This window comes from Manis javanica, chromosome 3 (assembly GCF_040802235.1).
Source record: "Manis javanica isolate MJ-LG chromosome 3, MJ_LKY, whole genome shotgun sequence".
Classification (NCBI taxonomy): domain Eukaryota; kingdom Metazoa; phylum Chordata; class Mammalia; order Pholidota; family Manidae; genus Manis; species Manis javanica.
The window spans coordinates 120,259,227-120,282,383 of NC_133158.1; the positions used below are offsets into that span (position 1 = coordinate 120,259,227).

Consider the following 23,157-nt stretch of genomic DNA (forward strand, 5'->3'; position numbering starts at 1 on the left):
ATTTTATACAGACTTCCTAACACACACACACACACACACACACAGACACACACACACTTGATTAAACAAAGTCTTGATTAAACAAGTGTTTCTGTTTTGTAACCAAGGATGTTCACCTTGCCCCTGGTTAAAATATCTGTCAACATGTTGTAAATGATTAGTGGGTCCTGGGCATAGAAGGTTAAGACGTGCTGCTGGAAAGTGGGTGAAACTGATCTGCACAAATCTGGAAATTTCTAGTAGGTAGCAGATCCCAAGTGTGCTTTGGACCATAACCCCTGCTTATGCTGGTATGGGGGCTGGGGTTAGAAGTAAAGTAATTTTCCTGTTTAAGCTGGAAATCTCCACCATCAGTCCCCCCTTTGGATTATGGCAGTAAAAGTCCTCAGTAGCATGTAGCTGCATTCTTTAAGGGAGGTAATATGATAAATGGTCAGTGCCATAAAAGGAATGGGGTTCAGATAGAACGATTAAGAGGCTATTTAGAGTCAGAGCTGAATTTCAACCCTGCTCTGTTACCCTCTGACTGTGTGATGCTGGGTAAGCTATAATACTGCTCTGACTCTTAGTTTCCTTCTTTGTTAACGAGGATTAATACCTCTTGGCAGGACTGTGGTGTAATTAGATAAAAAAACATATAAAGTAACCAAACAATTCTCAGCACAGATTCAAGTACTGAATAAATGATGCAATTTATTATTGATAATATTATTACTAGTGTGCCTGGGAATAAGTTGAGGACATGTGCATGTCATCCCAGTTCTCCACGGTCCTTAAAGCATACTAAAAAAAAAATGGTTCCTGTATAAGAGAGTGGTGGTGAGGACAGGAGCCAAGCAATTTGATGTCCATCCCAGAGAAGGGGTTCGAGGCACTACTCTACTGGGGGAAGGACTCAGCATGGGGAGACAGCACTGATATTAAGTTGATCCCCCACCTCCACCCATCCAAAGAAACGACTATGCCTGTGTTCCTGGCTGAGATGTTGTTTTTCCCAGGATCTTGCCTTGGAGGCAGTGAAGAGTGAAGCCAACAGACAAGAGTATGGAGCAACTAGCAAAGCTTTTAATGAGGAGAAAAGAAAACAGATTCTGCTAACCAGTTGGGGCTCCAAGGGGGGATGCCTATGGGACTGCAGTGTCTGAGGGTTTATAAGCACTGGAAAGGAGGAAGCCAACCTGGTTAGCTGCGCCTTGTTGCTAGGGCTGGGGGGAGACTTGAAGTTTTCTTGGCTCTCTCTCTGCTTGTTCCTGTGGTTTCTTGGTTGACTGCGCACTTCAGTTCCCCTTTTTGTTGACTAGTACCAGGGTTTTCATTAACCATTACCAGGTCCGCCCTGTCCTGCCTACCCGTTCCACTACCTCCTGTCTCAGTCTCCTTCAGATGAGGTAACCCTAACTGCTGCAAAGGAAGGGGGGAAGGCTGCTCTGGCTACTTCCTGTTGGCAAGGGACATTAACCAGGTCGTGGCAGTCAGGGACCTTCTCTGAGCGGCCTACCTAGTGGCCCACAGTAGAGGTCACGAGGTGTCTTTATGGGGAGTGTCAACTGCATCACCATCTGGAGCTTGACGGCCTCTGGATGAGAGGAGACAGATTTGATGAGAAGGTTAAATAAACATGGTCTGAATAGGAGACTAATATAACTACTTCAAAGAGAGGGAAGAAAGGTGCCAGCCAAGGCCACACCTGCCCCACGAGGGACTTGAAGATCAGGTCTAGCTCGGAGTTCCGTGTTTCCCTTTTGGCAAGCTCGTCAAAGAGGTGGATCTGCTCCTTGATCTTGTTTAGGTTTTCTTCTGCTAAACCTGAGGTGTTGCTATAAAAACAGCAGTCTCACTGAGCATGGCAGAGGTGCCCCGGCCTCAGCAGTGAGCACACTCAAGGCTTGTCTGTTCTGGAGGACGACTGCTGCAGCAGCTCACAGAGGAGCCAGCCACCCTTTGGCCACTACATCCGGTTCCTTGCTTAGGGACCCAGTTGGTTGTTGAGCTGGGCCTCTAACCTGTGTCAGCACTTCCAAGGCCATTCTCTTTTGTTCTGTCACATATAGATTGAAATATTTTCCTGTTGGGAGGCTCAGGGCAGGGGCTTGCAACAAAGCTTTTCCAGTTGCTCCCAGGCTCACTGTGCCTCGGCTACCATGCTAGGGCATGTGTGTTGCTAGCCTGCATGTCTCTAATCAATTGGTGAAGGGGCGAGCTATTTCCCCATAGCCAGGAATTCACGATCTGCAGAATACAGTGATGCGCAGGAATCCCTGGAGCTGTTTTATTGTCTTGGGCAGAGGAAAGGTAGAGATGGGTTTTATTCTATTCTCACTCAGGGCTCTTGATCCTTCAGACACTCAGGGCTCTTGATCCTTCAGACAGCATAAGACCTAGGTACTTCACTGTGGTCTGACATAGCTGTGCTTTGCTCTTAGAGATCTTGTACCCTCTTTCTGCTCGGAAATTGAGAAGGGCTTTTGTCGCTTTCTGGCTCTCCTCCTCTGAGGAAGAACAAAGGAAGAGATTATCCACATAGTGGGGGACCTGTACTCTGGGTTGTGAGAAGTCTAACAAATCTCAGGATAGGACCTGACCAAACAGATGAAGGCTTTCTCTAAACCCTTGGGGCGAAACAGTCCATCTAAGCCGTGAGGCTTGGCTGGAGGGGTTCTCATAGGCAAAGAGGTACTGGGAGTCAGGATGTAAAGGAATGCAAAAGAAGGCAACTTTTAGGTCTAAAACAGTAAACCAATTAGAGCCTTCGGGGATTTGGGCCAGGAGGGTGTGAGGATTGGGCACTATGGAGTGGATGGGAAGCACTGCTTCATTTATCAGCCAGAGATCTTGTAGTGAAAAAGGAACTTGCACTTTAGTAGGGCTGAACTCACCCCCAGGCATCTCCTGGGGAGGGCAGACCAGTGAGAGTGGCTGCTGGTGCTGACTGGGAGGAAGGCAGGCTGGGGAAGGACTTGGAGCAGAGTGGGTGGTGAGTTGGCATAAGACGCAGAGTGGTCCGGGTAGGGTTGGCACTGAGGGGCCTTCTCTGGTGAAGGCTCATTCCCTCTCAGGGCTGGCCCTGTGGCTGACATGGACTTGAGGGGAGGGCCGGGCCTGATAACAACTGCCAAGGCTCTTGGGTCCATTTGTCACTTCCAACATAGTTCTGATTCGTCTCTGAGGGCAAAAAGGTTCTGGACATAGGGGATTTCTGACCATTTACCTTCTCTCCTATAGAAGAGGTCAAGTTATAAAACAGTGTTACATTTAATACTTCCCTCAGAAGGTTATGTCTCCCCATCTCCCAGTGAGTAATCAGGCCAAACATGGGTGCAGAAGAAAACCATTCATTTCTTCTGAGTTTAAGGGTCTAAAAGGTCCTAGTTTCTGAGGATGCACCCCAGAGGGTTGGTGACCAAGGTGTTTTTGGATTCTGAGTTGCTCATCTGAAACACTGGAAGAGAGAGAAGGGGTCCCCCTTTGCTGTCTCTGGCACAGAGCAGAGGCCAGGGCATCCCTTGGCACATTCCTCTCCTGCCTTACTTGGGAGGTCTGTCGCTTGCTCTCACATCCACGGCAACATTGAGCTGAGCCTGCCAGCATAGCCACTCTGTAGTACTGGCGAGCCACTCAGAAACTGGTCCTGGGCTCTCTTAGTCATCATTATATCTCCCAATGAGGACTTATCCAGAGCAGAAGTTTTGATAGGACTCCCATGCCATATAGAAACCTCGCCTTACGAAGTGTCTCAGGACTATCTCTATTTGGGAAGGACGTTTAACCCATTGGGAGCTAAGGAGATCCCTCTTGATGCTTGAGGTGGGGTCAAGATAGTCTGGATCAAGCAAGCAGAGATTGCAATATCCTTTTTATGTATAGCTTAGGAGCTGGGGCCAAGATGTTATGACTATTTGGTCATAGTGGGGCTTGACCCACTCTCCTACCCTCGAGTTTCACTGACCCTTCAGCAAATGATGACATAGGAGTATCATCTCTCTCTCTCTCATAGTCAAGAGAGGGCCACTCTCTCTTTATTTACTCTTGACCTGATGGCAGGGGCAGGTGTCCAAGGGATAATTTCTTTTCTCCATGTAGGAGCTGCCCACACATCTGCCTTCCCACCTCCCATGGGACACCAGGGACAACTGCTGGGAGGTGGAGTACCCAGAATTCTATCAAACTGGTCTAAGCCCACTCTTCCCAAGTCATGAAGGACGAGAGTGCAGAAGACTAAGGGGCCAACAGGTCCCAGGGGTGAGGACATTACAGTCACAAAACAGAAGAAACAGGAGTGCTCAACCCATGTCACAGAGGCTGGGAGTGGTTGCCCAAGTCTCTGTCTGAGGAGAGGATACTTGGGGGAAGTCGTACCCAGAACACGTTCCTCCAGGGGGAGCGAGTCGAGGAGAGCAAGGGACAGGCGGCTCTGTAGGATAGCCAGTCAGGCAGTCGGGGCCTGAGTTTTTGGCAGGGGACCTTTGAGTGTCCGCCAGGATGTAGCCCCAACTAGGAACTCGCAGCAGACCTCCTGCCTCCCCTTAGCCCCTTGCATCCAAGGATGGCCTCGCGGGAGAATTCCGCTCTCACTCAGATGACAGTGCTGCACCCGAGGCGACGGGCGACCAGCCAAGGGGGCGCAGAGGAACCTCATGCCCGAGTCTTAAGGTCGGCGACCACGCTGGTCACTCTTACCTGGCCAACAGGTGCCCAGTATTCCTTGCTCTTGGCACATTTCTAAAAGGGAAGTAAAAGAAAGAGATGCCGGTCGCTGCCGGTGCTTACTCTTAAAGTCGAACCGGAAATCCCGGACGAGCGTCCCAGGACCACGCCTCGGAGGCAGGCAGTGAAGAAGGAAGCCAGCAACCAGCAAAACTTTTAATGAGGAGTGAAAAGAAAAGGGATGCTGCTAATCAGCAAGGGCCCCAGTGGGGGAACCTGTGGGACTGCAGTGTCTGAGGGTTTATAAGCACTGGAAAGGAGGAAGCCTACCTGGTTAGCTGGGCCTTGTTGCTAGGGCTGGGGGGAGACTTAAGGTTTTCTTGGCTCTCCCTCTGCTTGTTCCTGTGGTTTCTTGGTTGACTGTGCGCTTCAGTTCCACTTTTTGTTGACCATTACTGGGGCTGCCTGTCCTGCCTACCTGTTCCACTACCTCCTGTCTCACCTGTATGGACCCTTTATACCAGCAGAGGCCAGGAGGCATCAGCCCAGGTTCCCTCCAGATTACCAGTCACTTAAGCAGCTTGTCCCTTCCTCCCTGCTCTCTTCTCTGCAGTGAGTGTCACCAAGGTTGATAGCGATGGTTCTCGTACTAGAATCACCAGAGGAACTTTGAGAAACCCTTACGTCCAGGCCTCCAGGCCATTAAATGAGGATTTAATTGGAGCCAAGAATTGATAGTTTTAAAATTCCCAGGTGATTCCTGTGTGCAGTCAAGGCTGAGAAACTGAAAGGAGGGAAAAAGGAATATATGAAAGTAGACCTCACTTCCCAGAGTCATAGATTGGTTGAATGGGTGCTAGAAGTGAAAGAAACATGTTTTGAATTGTTACAGATTGAATGTTAATATTAGTAACACTAGCTTTTAAATACCCAAATGGGACTGCTTCATTGTAATTTAGAATAAGAGGAATAGAATGGAATCTGGCCAAGGTGTTACTAAGGGGCTCCAACCCAGGGGAGGCAGTGGGAAATCTTTGGAAAAATTTTTATGTTTCAATGAACTGAGCTCCTTGTTTGAGCCTTTTTGTTCTTGCTGTACTGGCCACACTCAATATGTAGCACCCTGGGGACATAATGCTGGTGGAGGAAAAGGGGTGGGATTGGGAAAAGTTGCCAGGATGAGAATAAGCTTTCCCTACAGCACGTTTTGCTGAGACTTAGGGATACTCACATCAGCCATGCAATCTCTTCCACCTACTTTACTGAACCTTAAAGACAGATACAATGCTAGCAATGCATTGTTTCTTGCTAGGTCCTGATTGAAACAGTGTCTAAGACATTCACATGACACTCCTTCTTAAACATTTTTCCTTTTTAAAGAGTAAGAGAGTGTTACTATTGTCCACTGCTCTTAAGCAAATTATCTCAAGGCCTCTGTGCCTCTTCTAAGGAACAGCTAGCTGCCCGGATGGAGCACAATACATTAGCAAATTTTTTGTTTTTGTTTGCTTGGGCTGTCACAACAAACTATCACAAATAGGGGGATTTAAGCAATAGAAATTAATTTTTCTCACAATTCTGGAGGCTAGAAGTACAAGATCAAGGTGTTGGCAGAATTGGTTTCTTCTGAGGCCTCTCTCCTAGGCATATAGATAGCCACTTTCTCTCTGTGGTCCCACATGGTCTTGCCTTTGTGCAAATCTGTGTCCTAATGTCCTCTTCCTATAAGGACACCAGTCATATTGGATTAGAACCCACCCTAATGACTTCATTTTAACTTAATTACCTCTTAAAGATCCTGTCTCCAAATACAGTCAGTCACATTCTGAGGTACCAGGGTTTAGAACTTCAGTATATGAATGTCGGAGGGGGATACAACTCTGCCCATAATACTCATCAAATTTCAAAAGATACGTATGTGTATGTATATGTATGCATTATATATATTTCTGTGTGTATATACTTATTATATACACACATAATGTTATATACCATATATATTATTTTTAAGAGAAAAAATTGAGAATGAATGTCATAGGGTCCTTAATTTCTGCTCTGAACAAAACATTAAAGGAGTCAGAAAGTTCCCCAACTTGGAACAAGATCTGGTTCTCTCTAGGCTAACCCACAGGACACAGGTAAAGGTTTCTTCCATTTACCCTATTGATAAGTGAGTGTATCAAGTTCTGAGACTCAGAGACTATTCAGACAGGTAAGAAAAAAAAATCTTATCTTTAGGTTGAAACAGTATCTGACCAATACTTGGTGTTGAAATAATTATGGAATAAAGGGAGAATGAAACTCTGATGAATATCAGTGTCTTGGTATCCTTCAATTTTCATTTCAGTTTGATCAAGAATTACAGTGTACTCTTGCCCAGAAAGAAAAGGTCATTCCTAAGTATGGCAGGCTCTACATCAGACACTTAGGTAAAAGTAACCATTACAAAGGGAGGGGCTGAGGATGAAAGAGGCATCTATCCATGGCACAAGACCTTGGATGGTTTAGAAGGGATGCAGCCCAGTGAACAAGTGGACAGTTTACTCTCATTATTTCCACTTCCAGCCAGCATGATGAGATCAAGAAGAGTCAGGAAGACACACTTTATTAGTCACTCTCTACATTAAAGTTCTGTCTCTGTTCCCTTTCCCTAGCACCTCTCATCTGCAGGGCACCATGCCCCTGTGGAATCTTCTGCATGGCTCTTATGGTGGGAGAATAAGAGGATTAGCCTTCTGGGCTGGTCCTGGACACTCAGGAGAACTTTGTTCTTTGGGGAAAGGGAAGACCACCACCTTCTCCTCCCCAGACCCTGGGGAGAGGAAGGAGACATCTAGGGCTTCTCCCTGGGGATTCATGGTGAGATCCAGCTGTACAGGGAAGGCCTCAACAGGGTCCTTTTCCGGGCACTCTTTGGTCTTCTCATCATCCAAGTCAGAGAGATACTGGACAGAACCTTTTGGCTCAGCTGTAGGTGGCAAGTTAGCGGGAGCTGTGTTTTCCTGCAGGGGCCCGTCCACCTTGGAGAGGTTTGCAGGTCCCTGATTTGCAGTAGAGGTGACACCTCCAGGGCCAGGAGCCTGAAATCAGAATACTGTCAAATACAGGAATGTTTGCCAGGGAAATCCTGTCATGCCTGGTACCAGGCCAGGCAGTTCTGTGCCATTCTCGTGAATGTTTCACAGGGAGAACAGCTGGAGGGATGGGCTCCTGGTTAAAGGATTAAAAAGTAAAATAGATAAGGTCCAGGGGGAACCAAGACCTGTAGACGCTTGACTGGAAGTCTCACAAATTCAGAGTTGAACAGTGGTCCACAGAAGTTAAATGGCTTGTTTGAAGTATCCAGTGAGCCATCTCCCTGCTTCCACATTTTACTGTTTATTCTGTGCCAGGCCCAGTAAGGTGCCCATTGTCTCGGTCCTCCCTCCACCTGTCTCTCACAGGGATCTGAATGAGGTAGGTGTTGCAACCCCACTCTATAGATGGGGCAACCGAAACTCAGAGAGGTAAGAACTTGCCATAGTCACACCACTTGTGGGTGGCAGAGTAGGACTGGAAACCAGGTGGCCTGCCTCAACCGCCCTCTCAACTATAGCAGGATGCCTCTTAGTGAGCTTGCAAACTTTTGGAAAGGGATTGAATATTTCCATGGTAACAACTTGTACTTAACAGTCTTTGGGACACTGAATTTAGTGTCTCAGGATTTTGAGCCATCCAAGTTACTAGGTTTCTGTTACTGAAGGAGTCTTACTCATTCTGCAGGACCACATTATGGCTAAAAGAAAGCATGATAGGTATTTAACCAGCTACCCTTTGGGCGTGGCTTAGGGCAGCCTGAATAAAGCGGTGATCACGGATCTTAGGAAAATAAAAGGAGCAGTGGGTGGAGTAGGAGCTGTTAAAACATGGGTAATCTGCTCTGTTCTTTACAGGAAGACAAACAATTAGATTGAAAAATACCTGTGATTCAAAGAAGTCACAAGTCACGGAGACAAACTTTTCTAAGTTTCTTTGACTCACAGAACCTTTGCAAAGGCCAACAGCCTAAAGGAAGAGAAAATACAATGTCATGTTAAGTATTATGATATCAATGATCATAAATGGAAATTAACTTGCCTTCTTCTTGTGTAGATACACAGCCAATTATTATGCTTCTACTATGTTATAGGCAAGCTCAAAGCCTATTCTTTCCAGATCAACCATACCGAATAGTTACCCAAACTAGGTTAAGTTGCCTCCAATTGTGAGAAACTCAGGATATCTTGAGGAACAAAGACTAACAGAAAATTCTTTTTATTGAGCAGAAACCCATGTCTATAGAACAGCTACCTTTTGGCCTTATTTCTGCCCTTGGATCAACTAGAAAACTTGTTTTTATCCCTCAGATCACAGCCCTTCATGTAAGGGTCATCTAAGTTTTCTCTTCTCAGATAAAGCCAGGTAAAGCTCCTTCAACTTCTCTTTATTTAGAAATAAAATAACTTTATTTTATTATTAAAAATGGAATAAATAATTTAGAATATGGATAAGCAAAAAGAAAATAGAAAGACCCATAATTACTTGAATGTTACCTGTTAACTATGATGATTTGATTTCTTTTATTCTAATCCTTTTTCCTATCATGTATGTTTTTTCTTCTAGATAAATAGGACTATCTTAAATACATTACTTTATAACTCTCTCTTTTCCACTTAATGTACTGTGAAAGTCCTCTTACGGCATTGAATAATCTTGCTATGATCTTTATAATCACTATCTAATATCCTTCTGCACTATCTAGCAAGTTCTCTTTTGCTGGACACTAGATCGAATCTAATTTGTTTTGTTTAAATATTGAAGCTTTATCTTTTCATATACCCCTAGTTACTTCCTTAGTGTAAATTCATAGAAGAGGAATTTTAGAGACATAGAGTATACACATTTTAAGCATAAATAGAACATTGTAATAAAATGGTGCCTCAATTTGTAAAGAAGAGCTCTTAAGAATATTCACATAAAATTTACTAAAATGTGTCTACACATATTGCCTAAATATTACTCTGCCACCCATCTCCAGATTATATGAGAGAAGATTAGAAATTTCTCAATGTGGGAAAATCCATTAATGTAGCTTGTTCTTGGGGAATGGTTTTTCAGCTTTTTCCTTTTCCTTTTTCATTCACCAAATCACATAGGGGTGCTAAGAGAACCTTCTGGAGAGACTGCAGGTACTTGTACCAAGGAGAGCCTGGCCACTCCTGCTCTGGCTAGGATTTGCTGAGCTGTCATAATATACAGGCCTACCTGATGCTAAAATTAGAGTGGATTACAAAGAGGGAATTTGTGGACATGCTTACCATGCAAATTCTAGAGTTTGAGGACATATGGGCTATGGAGATTGGTATTTGCTTCTCTTTCAAAGCATTCTGAAGGAAGAATTTTGACTAAAGTGGCCTTCTATGGTAGGGTAAGGAGAAAAGGCAGTAAAGATAAGCCTGTTCCCACTGTTTGACATAGAATATGTGAGGGTTCCATGGGACAAGCAAATGTTATAGATAGGGCTCTTTTGAAGGTACCCACCCATGGGACAATCTGCCTGATAAGGTGCATTTAATAATAAATATCTGTAGGGACTGAATCTGAGAAGGGTTGGCTCTGAGAAGGAGGCTAGAGAATACATCATCCTTCTAGAAAAGGACCTCTGGGTGAACCCATACCTGTATGACTTGAAAGGACCAGCACTGAAGCCTGTCTCCTAGAGGTCAGTGTAGACCAAGAAAAAACTACAACTGTAGGTTCAGTTATGTAAAAGGACTTTGTACTCTTTTCTCTAATCCTCCCTCATTCATGGAACTTGGAAGAGCCAAAATTAAGCAAAAGACTGTAGGACAGTGAGAAAGAATGAAACAACAGACCTTGACCCCCTCCCCCCCCACCTCACAGCAGGTCCTAGGCTCTAGGTTAAGCTACAGAGAGGGAAAAGCTTTGAACTGGATATGAGATAGAAGTTTTGATTCAGAATTGACTGAACAGTATTTTGTCCTACCTGAAAATGACTCTTAATTACCAAAGTGAAATTTTTCTTATTACTGAAAATGACCATCTGCCTAAGATGCCATTTACAAGTGAGATTAGAATCAATTATTTCCATTATTCCTTGAGCAAACTGAGAATTTCAATTGACTGGTTACAAAAGTCTTTTGAGAGACACACTTCAGATTCAAAGACATATATAGGCTGAAAGTGAAAAAAGATAAAAATTTAAAATACAAATAGTGACCAAAGAGAGCTGGAATGGCTATATGAATATCAGACAAAAGTGACTTTAAGACAAACGTTAATAGAGACAAGGGAAAATATCTTATAATGATAAAAGGGTCAATTTATTAGGAAAACACAACTATAAATGTATATGCACCCAACAACAGAGCTCCAAAATACACAGGCAAAAACAGAGTACAAGGAAAATGTAGACAATTCAACCATAATAGTTGGAAACATCATGTTCAATATTGGGTAGAACAACTGTGCAGAATATCAAGGAAACAGAAGTCTTGAACAGCCCTATAAACCAACTAAACCTAAGAAACAATTACAGAATATTCTACTTTACAATAACAGAATACATATTCTTCTCAAGTATAATGGAATGTTCTCCAGGATATACCTTATGTTAAACCATAAAATAAAATTCAATAAATTTAAAATAATTGAGATCATGTAAAGTACATTCTTCAGTCATGATAGAATAAAATTAGAAATGAATAATAGAAGAATATTTGGGACACATATATATAGAAATTAAATAACATAGTCCTAAATAACCAATTGGTCAAAGAAGAAATCACAAGGAATATTACAAAATAATATGAGATGAATAAAAACAAAAATAAAACATGCACAACTTGTGAGATGCAGCTAAAGTATTGTTTAAAGGGACTTCTGCAGAATTTAAATGCCTATATAAAAAAAGAAACAGATCACAAATCAATAACCTAATCTTCTACCTTAAGAAACTAGAAAAAGTAGAGCAAACTAAGCCCAAGCAAGCAAAAAGAAGACAATAAAAAGGAGCAGAAAGGAAATAAATGAACTGGACAATAAAAAAAGAAGAGAGAAAAATAAATGTAACTGGAAGTTGATTCTTTCAAAAGATCTAAAACTGACAAAGCTTTAGCTAGACTAACCAAAGAAAAATGACTCAAATTACTAAAACTGGAATTAAAAAGGGAACATCACTTATACCTTTCCAATAAGCAGGGAATACTATGAACAACTAACTATATTCTGGCAAATTAGATAACTTAGATGAAATGGACAAATTCCTAAATAGATACAAATTACCTTACTCAAGAAGAAATAGAAATCTGAATAGATATATAGCAAGTAAAGAGATTGAATTATTAATCAAAAAAACTTCCACAAAGAAAAGCTCAGGCTCAGATGGCTTCACTGGAGATTCTACAACTATTTAAAGAAGAATGAACACTAATCCTTTACAAACTCTTCCACAATAAAATAGAAGGGGGTGAGGTAGGGGGAGAATTTCTTAACCCATTATGAGGCCATTATTAAACTCATATGAAAATCAGGCAGAGATAACACAAGAAAACTACAGACCAATATCTCTTATGAATATAGATGAAAAATCTTATGAAAAGTACTGGCATTCAGTAACATATAACAAGGATTACACACCATGATCATTTGGGATTCATCCTCAAAGTGCAATATTATTTTTAACATACAAAAATCAATCATTGTTATATACAATACTGATAGATTAAATGAGAAAAAACTGCATGATTATCTCATGAAAGTAGAAAAAGCATTTGGCAGACACCAGCATTGTTTCTTGATAAAAACATTTAACAAGGATTAGAAGGAAATTTTCTTAACCTGGTAAAGAGCATCTATGAAAAACTTACAATTAACATCATATTAAATAATGAAATACTTAATGTTATCTCCCTAAAATCGGGAATAAGATAAGTATGTCTGCTTTCACCACCTATACTCAACTAGAAGTTCTAGCCATAGAAATTAGGCAAAAAAAAGTAAAGACATTTAGACTGGAAAGGAAGAAGTAAAACTATCTCTATTTGCAGATGACATGATCTTGTACGTAGGAAACCCTAAAAGACCTACTAGAAAACTATTAGAACTAATAAATGAGTTCAGCAAATTTACAGGATACAAGGTCAAAGTAAAAAATTAATTGTATATCTGTATACTTGTAATGAAACAATCCAAAAATAAAAGAAGACATACATTTTATGAACATCAAAGAGAATAAAATATTTAGGTATACAAATAAATGAGTATTATGGACTGAAAATGACAAAGTGTTGTTGAAAAAAATTAAATAATTCCTAAAAAAATGGAAAGATTCCAATTCTTAGATTGGAATACTTACTATTGTTAAGATGACAGTACTTTCCACATTGATTTACAGATCAAATACAATCTTTGTCAAATTTCCAACTGCCTATTAAAATATAAACTTAAAGACTGGTCCTAAAATTGTTATGAAAATCCAAGGGATTTTCCCAGTAAGATAGCCATAATAAAAAAGATACTAATAAATATTGGCAAAAATGTACAGCTATTAAAACTCATACACTTTACTGATGGGATTATGAAACTAGTACAGTCACTTTAGAAAGTAGTTTGGCAGTTAGTCAAAGGTTAAATAGTTACCATATGACCCAGCAATTCCATTCCAAGGCATATACACAAGAGAAATGAAAACTTGAACATCAATGCTCATAGCAGTATTTTTCATAATAGCTCAAATGAAAAACAATACAAACAGCCATTGGTTGATAATGCAATGAAATATTATTTGGCCATAAAAAGGCATGAAACACTGATACATGTTACTACATGGATAAACTTGGAAAAATTATTTTAAGTGAAAGAAGTTATACACAAAAAGCCACACACAGTATATTTCCATTATATGAAATGTCCAGAGAAAGGTGAAGTCATAGAGACAGCAAGGAGATTAGTGGTTTCCTGGGGTTGGGTGAGGCAGCAACAATGACTGCTAATGGGCATGGGGCTTCTCTTTGGGCTGATGAAAACATCCTAAAATTAGATAGTGGTGATGACAGTGAATATACTGAAAAAATAAAACCTCACTGAATTGTATACCTTACATGGGTGAATTTTATTTTATATGAATTAGACCTTAATAAAGCTGTTATTATCAAAAGGAAATAAAAGGAAAAAAGGCTTTTGATTCATTTTGGCCAATTTTACTACAACACGTTGTGTCAGTTGGCATCCCCACCAGGTATGTTTCAGATGGTTTCAAGCACTTTCCCCATCTTGGATGCATTCTTTAAAAGAAGGCCTGTTTGACCTTGTCCTTCTTAAAAAGTGGTTCAATGAATGGAACACCATGCCATATTCCAAATGTAACTGGATTTGTTTAGATAAAAGTGGGACCATCACCAAACATTGAGGAGATTTGTCTATATTAAGCATGACAGCTTCTTAATGATCATTTTTTTGTAAAGGCATTACGTGGCTGATTAAAATTGGACTTATGACCACATAAAACTCATTATTATATTATTATATCTGAGCTAGCACAAATCTCTACTTGTCAGTTGCTTCTTAAGGGGAAGAAGAGTGTCTGATGCATTACAATACCTTGTGTATTACTTTAAGCTCAATAAAAACATATTGATGATCTTAAATTATGAAGACATTTAGGAATACTCACGACAGAATCAGGGGGTTGAAGTGCACAGCTGCTGGCCTGGGATTTGTTACATGGTAACTCGTTGATTAAGTACTCCACAAAGTAGGAAGGGCCAAACACCCACTGGTATGAGATAAGAGTTGAGAAATAAAAATCAAACCTTCCCATGTGCAGGAATGATTCAGGTTTGGCAGCATTATATTTACAGAAACCATGCATTTTCAGAGTCACTGTCAACACAAGTTGCCTGTTATCCCTGTATTTCCCACCATGATCAAACCACGTATTATGATTTTGTGATTCAGAAAATATAATCACACTTTCTTCTTTTCTTAAGGATTTGAAAGGGCTCCAAAAACCTTCCCCTGGGTGAGTTTCTTTTTCCTCAAGTAGATTTATTTTTAGATAAGTTTTTCTCCTTATGATAGATATCAACATAATTCAAACACAAATGAGCCTCCATTTCTTCTAAACCCTAAAACTCAGTATTCACTCCAGGTGCTAGCTTGGAGCAGAAGCTGCCTTGCTAAATGGTTCATGGTCAACCAGACATGAGAATGTAGCATATGAACCTAAAGTTCTTAACAGTGAACCTAAATACTGAACTTAAGTTCTCCCCCAGGAGAGTATGAGTTTATTTCTCTTCTTGACTTACAGCTCATGAAGTAAAATGAAGTCATACAATTCTGATGGAAATCCCATGGAATAACTCAGAAACTGAAACATGATTGAATATGCATCAGGTCTACTAAAGTAGGGAATGAAGAAAAGGCTCTTGGGTTTTAATCAGACGGAGTATCCTGATAGTTCCCTCTCAGTTAAGGAACTGATAGCAACATTCATGAGACAGTGTTGGTGTAACTGGGTGTTGCAGCCTCACCTGGCTAGAAGCTTTGGTGATTTTGGCAAGAGAATACTGCTTTGAGATGCTCTCCTTGTTGTATTTTGCAAGAGATTCAACAGCAGCTTCCAGAACCTTGGGATATGACAAGCCAACAGGGCTGGGGCAGTCAGCGCATGTGTTTTGAATCTTTCTTTGAGAAACTGTTGATGCCAAGGAGAGCAGTTTAAAAATAAAACTCTTTAATGATTTTTAATCCTACAGACCATATGACCACAACAGAGGCAGAGATAATACTCAGTTTCAGCAAAGATGGAGTACAAAAGGCATTACCTGGAAAGGGGATGGTCAGCCGGGAGTTTTCTGCAGTGAGCATGTGTTACTTTCATAATTCAAAAACAAAATCAAAGCAAGATTTTTTTCACGTTACATGAATTTATTTACCCTAGGAATTTTATTTAAAAATACCTAATATGTGTGCTTATATTGATACAAAAACTTTTTTCCGCAATTAGCTCAATATCATCATTGTCTCTGTAAAGCAGAATGAGTGTCTTCAAAGGTTGGGATTTCATTGTTGTCATGTCTTATTCACCTTTTAGTCCCCAGCACCTAAAATAATGTCTAAGTTATGGTAGATGCTTGTTGAGTGAAAGAGTGAGTGAATGATATGTGACAGGGGTTACATACCCTCTTTGGTTAGAAAATGCAAGTGAGTCCAGAAACACAAACTGGCCAAGTCACTGTGACTGTATACAGTAACCACACAGATGGTACAGCTGGAATTTCTGATTGCGAGGAGCTGGAGGTGGCAAAACTCATGGGAAAGCCAGGCTAGGAAACTTTTTTGGGAGTTGTTTTTGTATAGTAAACATATTGTTTTGATTATTAGTGTGTTTATGTGAGTGCATTGTGGTGCATTATATCCACAGCTTGTCACTCCTGGCACCATCCCCATGTGGTACTTCCTGACCTCCTAAGCCTCTTGTACCTGTTACTGCCATTTAAGTCCTTATCTGTTTCACTAGTTATTCTCTTATTTAAGGAAGTGTCATCTTCACGACCAGGAAGCTTAAACTGTGGCTAATAAAATATTGGCTGTTATCTTGTCCCTCAAAGGAATCAGCAGCATTGTTATCACCTGGAGCTTGTTAGAAATGCAGACTCTCAGGCCTGCCACAGACCTATCAGTCAGAATCTGTACTAGAACCAGATCCACCAAGGGAGTCACATGCATATAATAGCTTGACAAATAGCCATATCTTATTTGCCATACCTTGGGTGCTTGTTTTCCAAAGAAAGACCTGGAATGAATGCATGTGCATATTTGAAATGCCATTAGTTTCAGCTTCATTCTTACTCCATTCATTCGTTTATTCAACAGTATTGTGTACTGCTTACACTTGATAAGAAAGGGGTAGCAGGAAGGAGGCAGGGAGGAAGAGGCAGAAGGGATAAAATATTCTACACAATATAAAATAGGAGACCCAAATCAAGGCAGTGCATGGTTTGTGCTCCATGAGTGGTTAGGCTCAAGTTTTATAGGACAGAGCGGAAAAGTTCTCTGTCCTTTCTTGAGCAGAGAACAAGGTGGAAGAAGTAGCATTGGTGGTGGTCTTTAAGTTCCAAGCGTAGGGGGATCAGGAGAGGCTGTTCTCAGACGGGGGAGAGCCACAGGCAAGACATAGAGGTTGGAAAGTGCAATGTGTGTTCAGAAAATAGTGACGTTTCTAGCCAAATGAAGGGCAGAGCTGGGGTAGTCAGAGAAATAATGGCAAAGAGAGCTAGAAAGGGAGTGTGGGGACCAGTGGAGAGACTATGCCATTTATGTCAGACTGAAAATTTAGGAGTTAATGCAGTATACAATAATAAATTCTTGCCGGTGATTTCAGAAGATTAATTGTGGGAAGATGTGCAGTACAAGTTGAATTTCAAGTATTGGATATATTGAGAACCTGGCCTTGGTATGTATAGGAAGTAAGGATGGGAAAACGCTATACCCTCTCGGGATAGCCCTTTGTAATGTTCTTTTTCATGTTTTATTAAAATGAACAAAATCAGAGAGCTCTCTTACCTGGGCGAAGAGTACAGTTATAAGCATGTAAATAGAGAATTCTTTTTGGCTTGTTAGTATAAAATATTGATTTGCATCGACCATAAACCTGGAACAAACACACACATTTTATGACTTGGTGGAACAAACTTTGACTTTTAAAAATACCCCCAAGATAAAATAGGACGTTTTATTTTTAAATCATGGAAAGCTGAGGTCGATTTTGGTGGCTTTAAGTGTAAGAAACTGCCCTCTGATCATCAAACAGTTTAGCCTGCTCCTGGGCACAGCTAGACTACATCTCCCAGCCTGCTTTGCGATTGGGTGTGATGTGTAACAGTTCTAGCCACAGAAAGGTGAGCAGATGCGATTGGAACCCCTTCCAGGTCTGGCCCATGAAGACCTCCCATGTGTGATCCGACCTCCATGCCTTTTCTCCTTCCAGAGCTTGATGCAGATGAGTATGTGTGAGCTGAAGGTATAACAATCTAGAGCCATAATGTGGAAGAAACCTGGGTCTCCAAGTTACTCCTGAAAGAAAGCTCTGTCTTGATCAGGAATTTTGATTTTGAACTTTACATGAGTGAGAAATAAACTTCTTTTATGTTTAGAATCAGTATACACTTTTTAGGGTATATGTTAAAGCAGCTAGTGTCAACTTAACAGATAAAATTCACAACAAGGTAAATAGCCTATCTGCTCTTCAAAATCAGGTAGGCGCAGTTTGACCTAAATAATTTGAAAATATCTTGATCAAATAGTTTACTTCTAAACACAATCCTTTACTCATAAAGTTTCTTATCAATTAATGGGAATAACCACAGGATAATTGAAAATCAAATGAAGCTGACTATATCACTGTCAAGCCTTTTTAATAGTCATTTTTATAAGGATCAGTCCTGAGGCCCTTTAGGTTCTGATTCCAGGAAATCCTTCCATGGCATCTCTGAGAGCTCCATATTTTAAGCCACCCCTTTCCTCAGCCTCAAATCTCCTATCATTGTTCATTAAAACAAAAGAGAACAAAATAAAACAAATAAAGACGCTCTCCCTCCACTGCTTCTATAGTGTTCCTTAGACACCCATCCAAAGCAGTACACCCCAGATCTTTTTCTTACAATTAAAACACTGGTTCAGAGCCTACAGAAAGGTCAACCTTTTGGAGATCAGAAACAATCTGGAGGCAACTTTTCAATTCTAGATTCATGACTCCAAAGGGACTCTCAGAAACTCCTCTGATTAAACTCTGTTTTGTCTATAGAATTGGAATAACCACATGGGCATGATGCCCAAGAGGTTCTAAAGAAAGAGACTTAAAAGATAGCATGCATGGAACAATCTTTCCTCTGTTTCTCCTCCAGAGCTCCTACACACAAGTGCTTACCAATTCATGAAGCAGCCGTACACTGCAGTCCTTCCCCACCTTCTTACTGAGCACGTGGCAGTCTGTCTCTAACACATCCAGAGTGAGATAGAACAGAGATCCTGGACCATCCTGTGGAAGGGATGGAGAAATGTATGACATCCCACACGAAGCAGAAAATCCTAAAGAAAGGCTAGAAAAGTCTGTTTTATGGCAGAGCCAAAGGCTAGGACATTTGTGAAGATTTATGAACCGTGGGACACTGGGCAGTGTCAGAGTGGGACAACTATCAGCACTTGTTTCTAATAACAATAAGCGCATATAGCACACCTCAGTAAAGGAGAGCAGAGCATTCTCCAGAGGGTTTCCGATTTGGACAGCACCTGCCAACATGTGTCCCAGGGCTCCCACCCCTTGGACAGACTCAGCAGCTTGTGCAAACACCTGTCCCAGATAGGGGACGGTCACTTGCCTGTCTGTGTTCGTGGACATTGCTCACTCGGTTGAGGCTCAGCACGTAGCCATCCTTCCGGTCCCTGTTGAGATCGTTCAGGGCAAAGCCTGCAGCTGCCAGCACATCGGAGTCACTGCAGCCCCGGGAGAGGAGAGGCGAGGAGACAGAGGCCAGATGGGGTGGAGAGCTGGCTCCACAGCACCCGGCCAAGGTGCAGAGCACCAGGGGCAGGAGCAGACCCATTCTGTGTGGAACTGGGCCCAGGATGCGTCTGGGTGTGAAGATGGTGGACAGCTTCTTCAAGGGCTCTGTTAAGACCACTGGGAGCAGTTTTGTAATCACAATCTGAACCCTGAACCAGCACATTGGATGGGATTTGCCAATGTTTTGAACCTTAGACCCCTAAGCAATCTCATATTCATGTGGACATGTAAACAAATTAAAGTTTCCTAACCTTTTTCCAAGAAATCATAATAAATGCTTGGGTCAAGGCTCCTAGGAGGTCATGACTGGATTCTGGTTTGTGTCCAGCACTCCACCTGAATCAGAATATGGCAGGCTGTCACCTTCACTCACCTTGCCTTGCACCTTCCCTCAGCCACACTAAGAGTTATCCCAGGTTGGACCCCAGGAAATGGTCCCAGCGGTGCTCAGCAAGAGACTTCCTGCCTGACTTCCTGTGTTCACTATACTTGTTAGATCAGGTAAAGGGCTCAAACCCCATGCCATCTACAAGAAGCACCAGTGAGAGTCCTAAAGCACTTTAGGATCTGGTAGAATGTGTTCTATTTAGCCTCCTTTGGGATTTTTAAAACAGACTTCATTTAATTAAAAAAAAAAGTAGTGAATGATATGTCAATAGTTCTCACATCCTACTCCAGATCTACATTCCTTCTGTATTGCTGCATGGAAGCAAACTCATTAAGAGGCCAAATCTAATACTGTTTTTAAAAAGAGATAGCTAAATTGGAAGTGGGGCTGGGATACCAGTAATATAGTGGTTGGGACTATTGCTTTTGTCTTTAAGTTTCTGCTTGGGGTTCAGGAAGTTTCTATGATTGGAACTGCAGAAAACACAAATATCTTTAGAAACTTCCTGTTAAAACTCACAAACACACACATTAAAGATAATTTGTCATAAAAGAAAGAGCCAAGACTGCAGGGAGGCTTCTACATTACAGGATATCACAGGAGACAGTGGACAGAATCACAGTCCATGAGATGCATTACCTGTCTGATTCCCCCCACCCTCCTCAATGTTCTGTGTGCAAATTAGTTTAGGAACTACTATACCCATAATTGCACAGTCTTATAAGAGTCCCACCACACATTAGCATGTTAAAGACTCTCTGAAGTTTTGAGATGAAGAAACCTATTTATGCACAATTTCCTACACTAACTCAACTATAAGAGAGGTTTTCATGAACTTATTATAACCCTACAAAATTCAGTTAGTTTGGGAATTGCTGCACTTGTAGATAAGGATAGCCATCTATGAGGTTTTCTGAGAAGAAACTGTTCAGAGTCATTAAGATTCTTGCTGGAAGTGGACATATTCTAAATGGAATGAAAAAAATGTCCCTGAACCCTGAACTGAAATTCAGGGTGTGGTAAGTGAACTAAACATACACCAGGCATTTAATGTCATCTGTGTTTACTTAAAACTTTAATTTCACATTAAATTTAAATGTAATGCTTTGTGTTGCTAGTTAGGACTACTATAATTAGCTATTGTGACAAAATTAACATTTTTATTATAAACTTGAGTGGAATAGTTTTGCTCATTTGATAAGCATGCTCTTAGAGAGCTAAACCATAGCATTTTTGGTCACTCAGTGGTAATATATAGAGAGACTCACTGAATACTCTTAATAATGTAGTGAATCTAACCAGCACATTTTTAGAGGAGAAAACTTAGATTTAGGGAAGTGGAGTGCCTAAACAAAAATTGTAAATGAATTAGTGGCAGAACCAGTACAGACACCTTTTAGTTTAGAAATTTTTCCATCATACCAAACATTATAGCAATCGTTTAATTGTGACTCTTTTAATTACTAACTGAATGAACTTTGAAAGTCACTTAACCACTGTAAGTCTCAGAAGGCATATCTGTAAAATGGGCTAATCGTAGCATCTGCCTCACAGGCAGTCCCAGCACTGACAGCAGATGTTGTCCCCTGGCATCCTGTGCACCAGGCTGACCAGGCCTCACTGCAGCCTCAGGAGACAGATGCTCCTGCTACCTTTCTTTGATAGGGAGGAGCCCATGCCGCCTAACTCAGTAGCCACCTCTGACCTTCCAAGAGGTATGCTGTCTTGTGAAGCAAAGGATGGAAACTGTTTCATTCATAATTTTAATATTAATTACAGGTTGAAACAACTGTGGCTATAAGAAAATTCAAAATAAAACATGTGACTTGCACTGTGTTTCCAAGGACAACACTGGATTAGACAATTACCCTAAGGCAGAGCCAAGATTCAAACCTAGGTTGATGTCTCCACAGCCTTGCACCTATGCTGAAACTAAACTCTATATGCTGATGCTAAAATCACCCCCACCTGTAATGAGGAAAATGGAGGTACAGAGAGGTTAAGTAGCTTGCACAAGATCTTACAGCCAATAGTTGCAAATAGCTTATATGGCTTCACAGGAGAAGGCACAGTTCTTACCCTCAATGAGTGGATACTAAGAAAATAACAGGCGGAGAAATTGAATCTGCTGGGAAAGTCAAGGAAGGCCCCCCAGAGGAGGTGACATTCTGTCTGGGCTTGAAGGATGGATAGGAGTGCTCCAGGTAGTCAAGGCAGGGAGATTGTCTGAGGAAGTGGAAGCAGGAGCAGTGAAATCACACAGTTTCCCTTCCATGTCCTTCCAACTCTTCCAGCTGTGTCCTCTGTAAGCTGAGTGGTATTTGTCACTTCCAAATTACCTAGTAGCTTCTGGTCAACTTTGGGCAGTCTGTCTCCTAAAGTGCCCTCTGTCTGGAACCTCTTTCTTTCCCTTACTTTCATCAATCATATTTAGGCAATGTATGAACAAATTCAGAGTGTTTAGAGCACATTTTTTAGTATCAAAAGTATTCCTAGGCCCCAGGCGATGGCTGAACTCTAGTTAGGTAGTCTCTGAGGAGCTGCTCTGCCCCCTGCTCAGAGCAGGCACTTCCCGAATTACATCACCAAGGCCTTAACAAGCCAACTTGGAGGGTGCAGCCAATCACCACTTTATTTAAAACACATAACCACATCCTGAGAAATTAAATGACCTTCCCAAGCCCATGCATTCAGTCAGGGTTTGAACGCCAACCCCCAAATCCACTGCTTTTCTCCGTGAGTGCCTCATGTTTGCTGTTCTCCTCCATTGTGGATCTTGTTGGGTCAATATTCAGATAAATAGAGTCTTATTCATTAACACAGGGCAAAACCTGTACACCACCACTGCTTCGATCCAGCTCTTGCTAATGCAAGAGTCCCTGGCCTTTGGGAGGCTTACAACAGAAAACCATGAGCTCAGGAACTAATTTGTTTTTATCCTTTTCACTGGTCCCAGAGGTGGGTGCTCCCAAATGAGGCCTCCATTGTGTGACATGGTGGAAAGGGCTGGAGCTTACAGTCAGGTAGACCTGTTGGATGGAATCTGTCACTAACTGTGTGACTTCAGGCACAGGTACAATTTATTTGCTCTGACATGCAGTTTTCTCATCAATAAAAATGAGGCAATGTGTATGTTTTATAGGACTAAATGCATGCCAATCATAATTCTTAATATTTGGTTAATTTTTTTCCTTATTTATTTCATTCTAAAAGCATTGATGCCATTTAATGGAGCTGAATTGAAGGATTAGTGAACTCATTACAATTTATTTAAAATTTTTTCTCATAAAAGAGTATTATCAAAGCAATTTGTGTGTATAGAAAAATAAAAGAAAGTAAAAAAGATGATAATATTTCACTACATTGTTCATAGCTGATGGATATCCTTCTAGACTTTCTTCTATGCATATATACTTTTCATATAAAAATAATATACTACTGTACTTAACTATATTGTGACTTGCTTTTAAAATCCAACAACACGTCACGAACATCTTCACACATAAATAAACCCACTTAA

General features: G+C 41.2%; 1 protein-coding gene across 2 annotated transcripts; it reads right to left on the reverse strand.

Annotated features, from left to right (window-relative positions):
- Window positions 1-7,233: 7,233 nt before the first annotated feature.
- On the reverse strand, window positions 7,234-19,429 carry FETUB (fetuin B). Of its 2 annotated transcripts, XM_017643198.3 has the most exons (7): window positions 19,065-19,423; window positions 18,614-18,724; window positions 17,251-17,338; window positions 15,216-15,379; window positions 14,357-14,458; window positions 8,605-8,688; window positions 7,234-7,724 (listed from the first exon to the last, which is right to left on the reverse strand). In XM_017643198.3, the coding sequence occupies exons 1-7, from the start codon at window positions 19,410-19,412 to the stop codon at window positions 7,350-7,352; spliced, it is 1,272 nt and encodes a 423-aa protein (XP_017498687.3). In that variant the 5' UTR covers window positions 19,413-19,423; the 3' UTR covers window positions 7,234-7,349. The 2 variants fall into 2 exon arrangements, with proteins under 2 accessions (XP_017498687.3, XP_036880131.2); XM_037024236.2 differs by lacking the exons at window positions 15,216-15,379; window positions 17,251-17,338 and having other exon boundaries at window positions 19,065-19,429.
- Window positions 19,430-23,157: the final 3,728 nt, after the last annotated feature.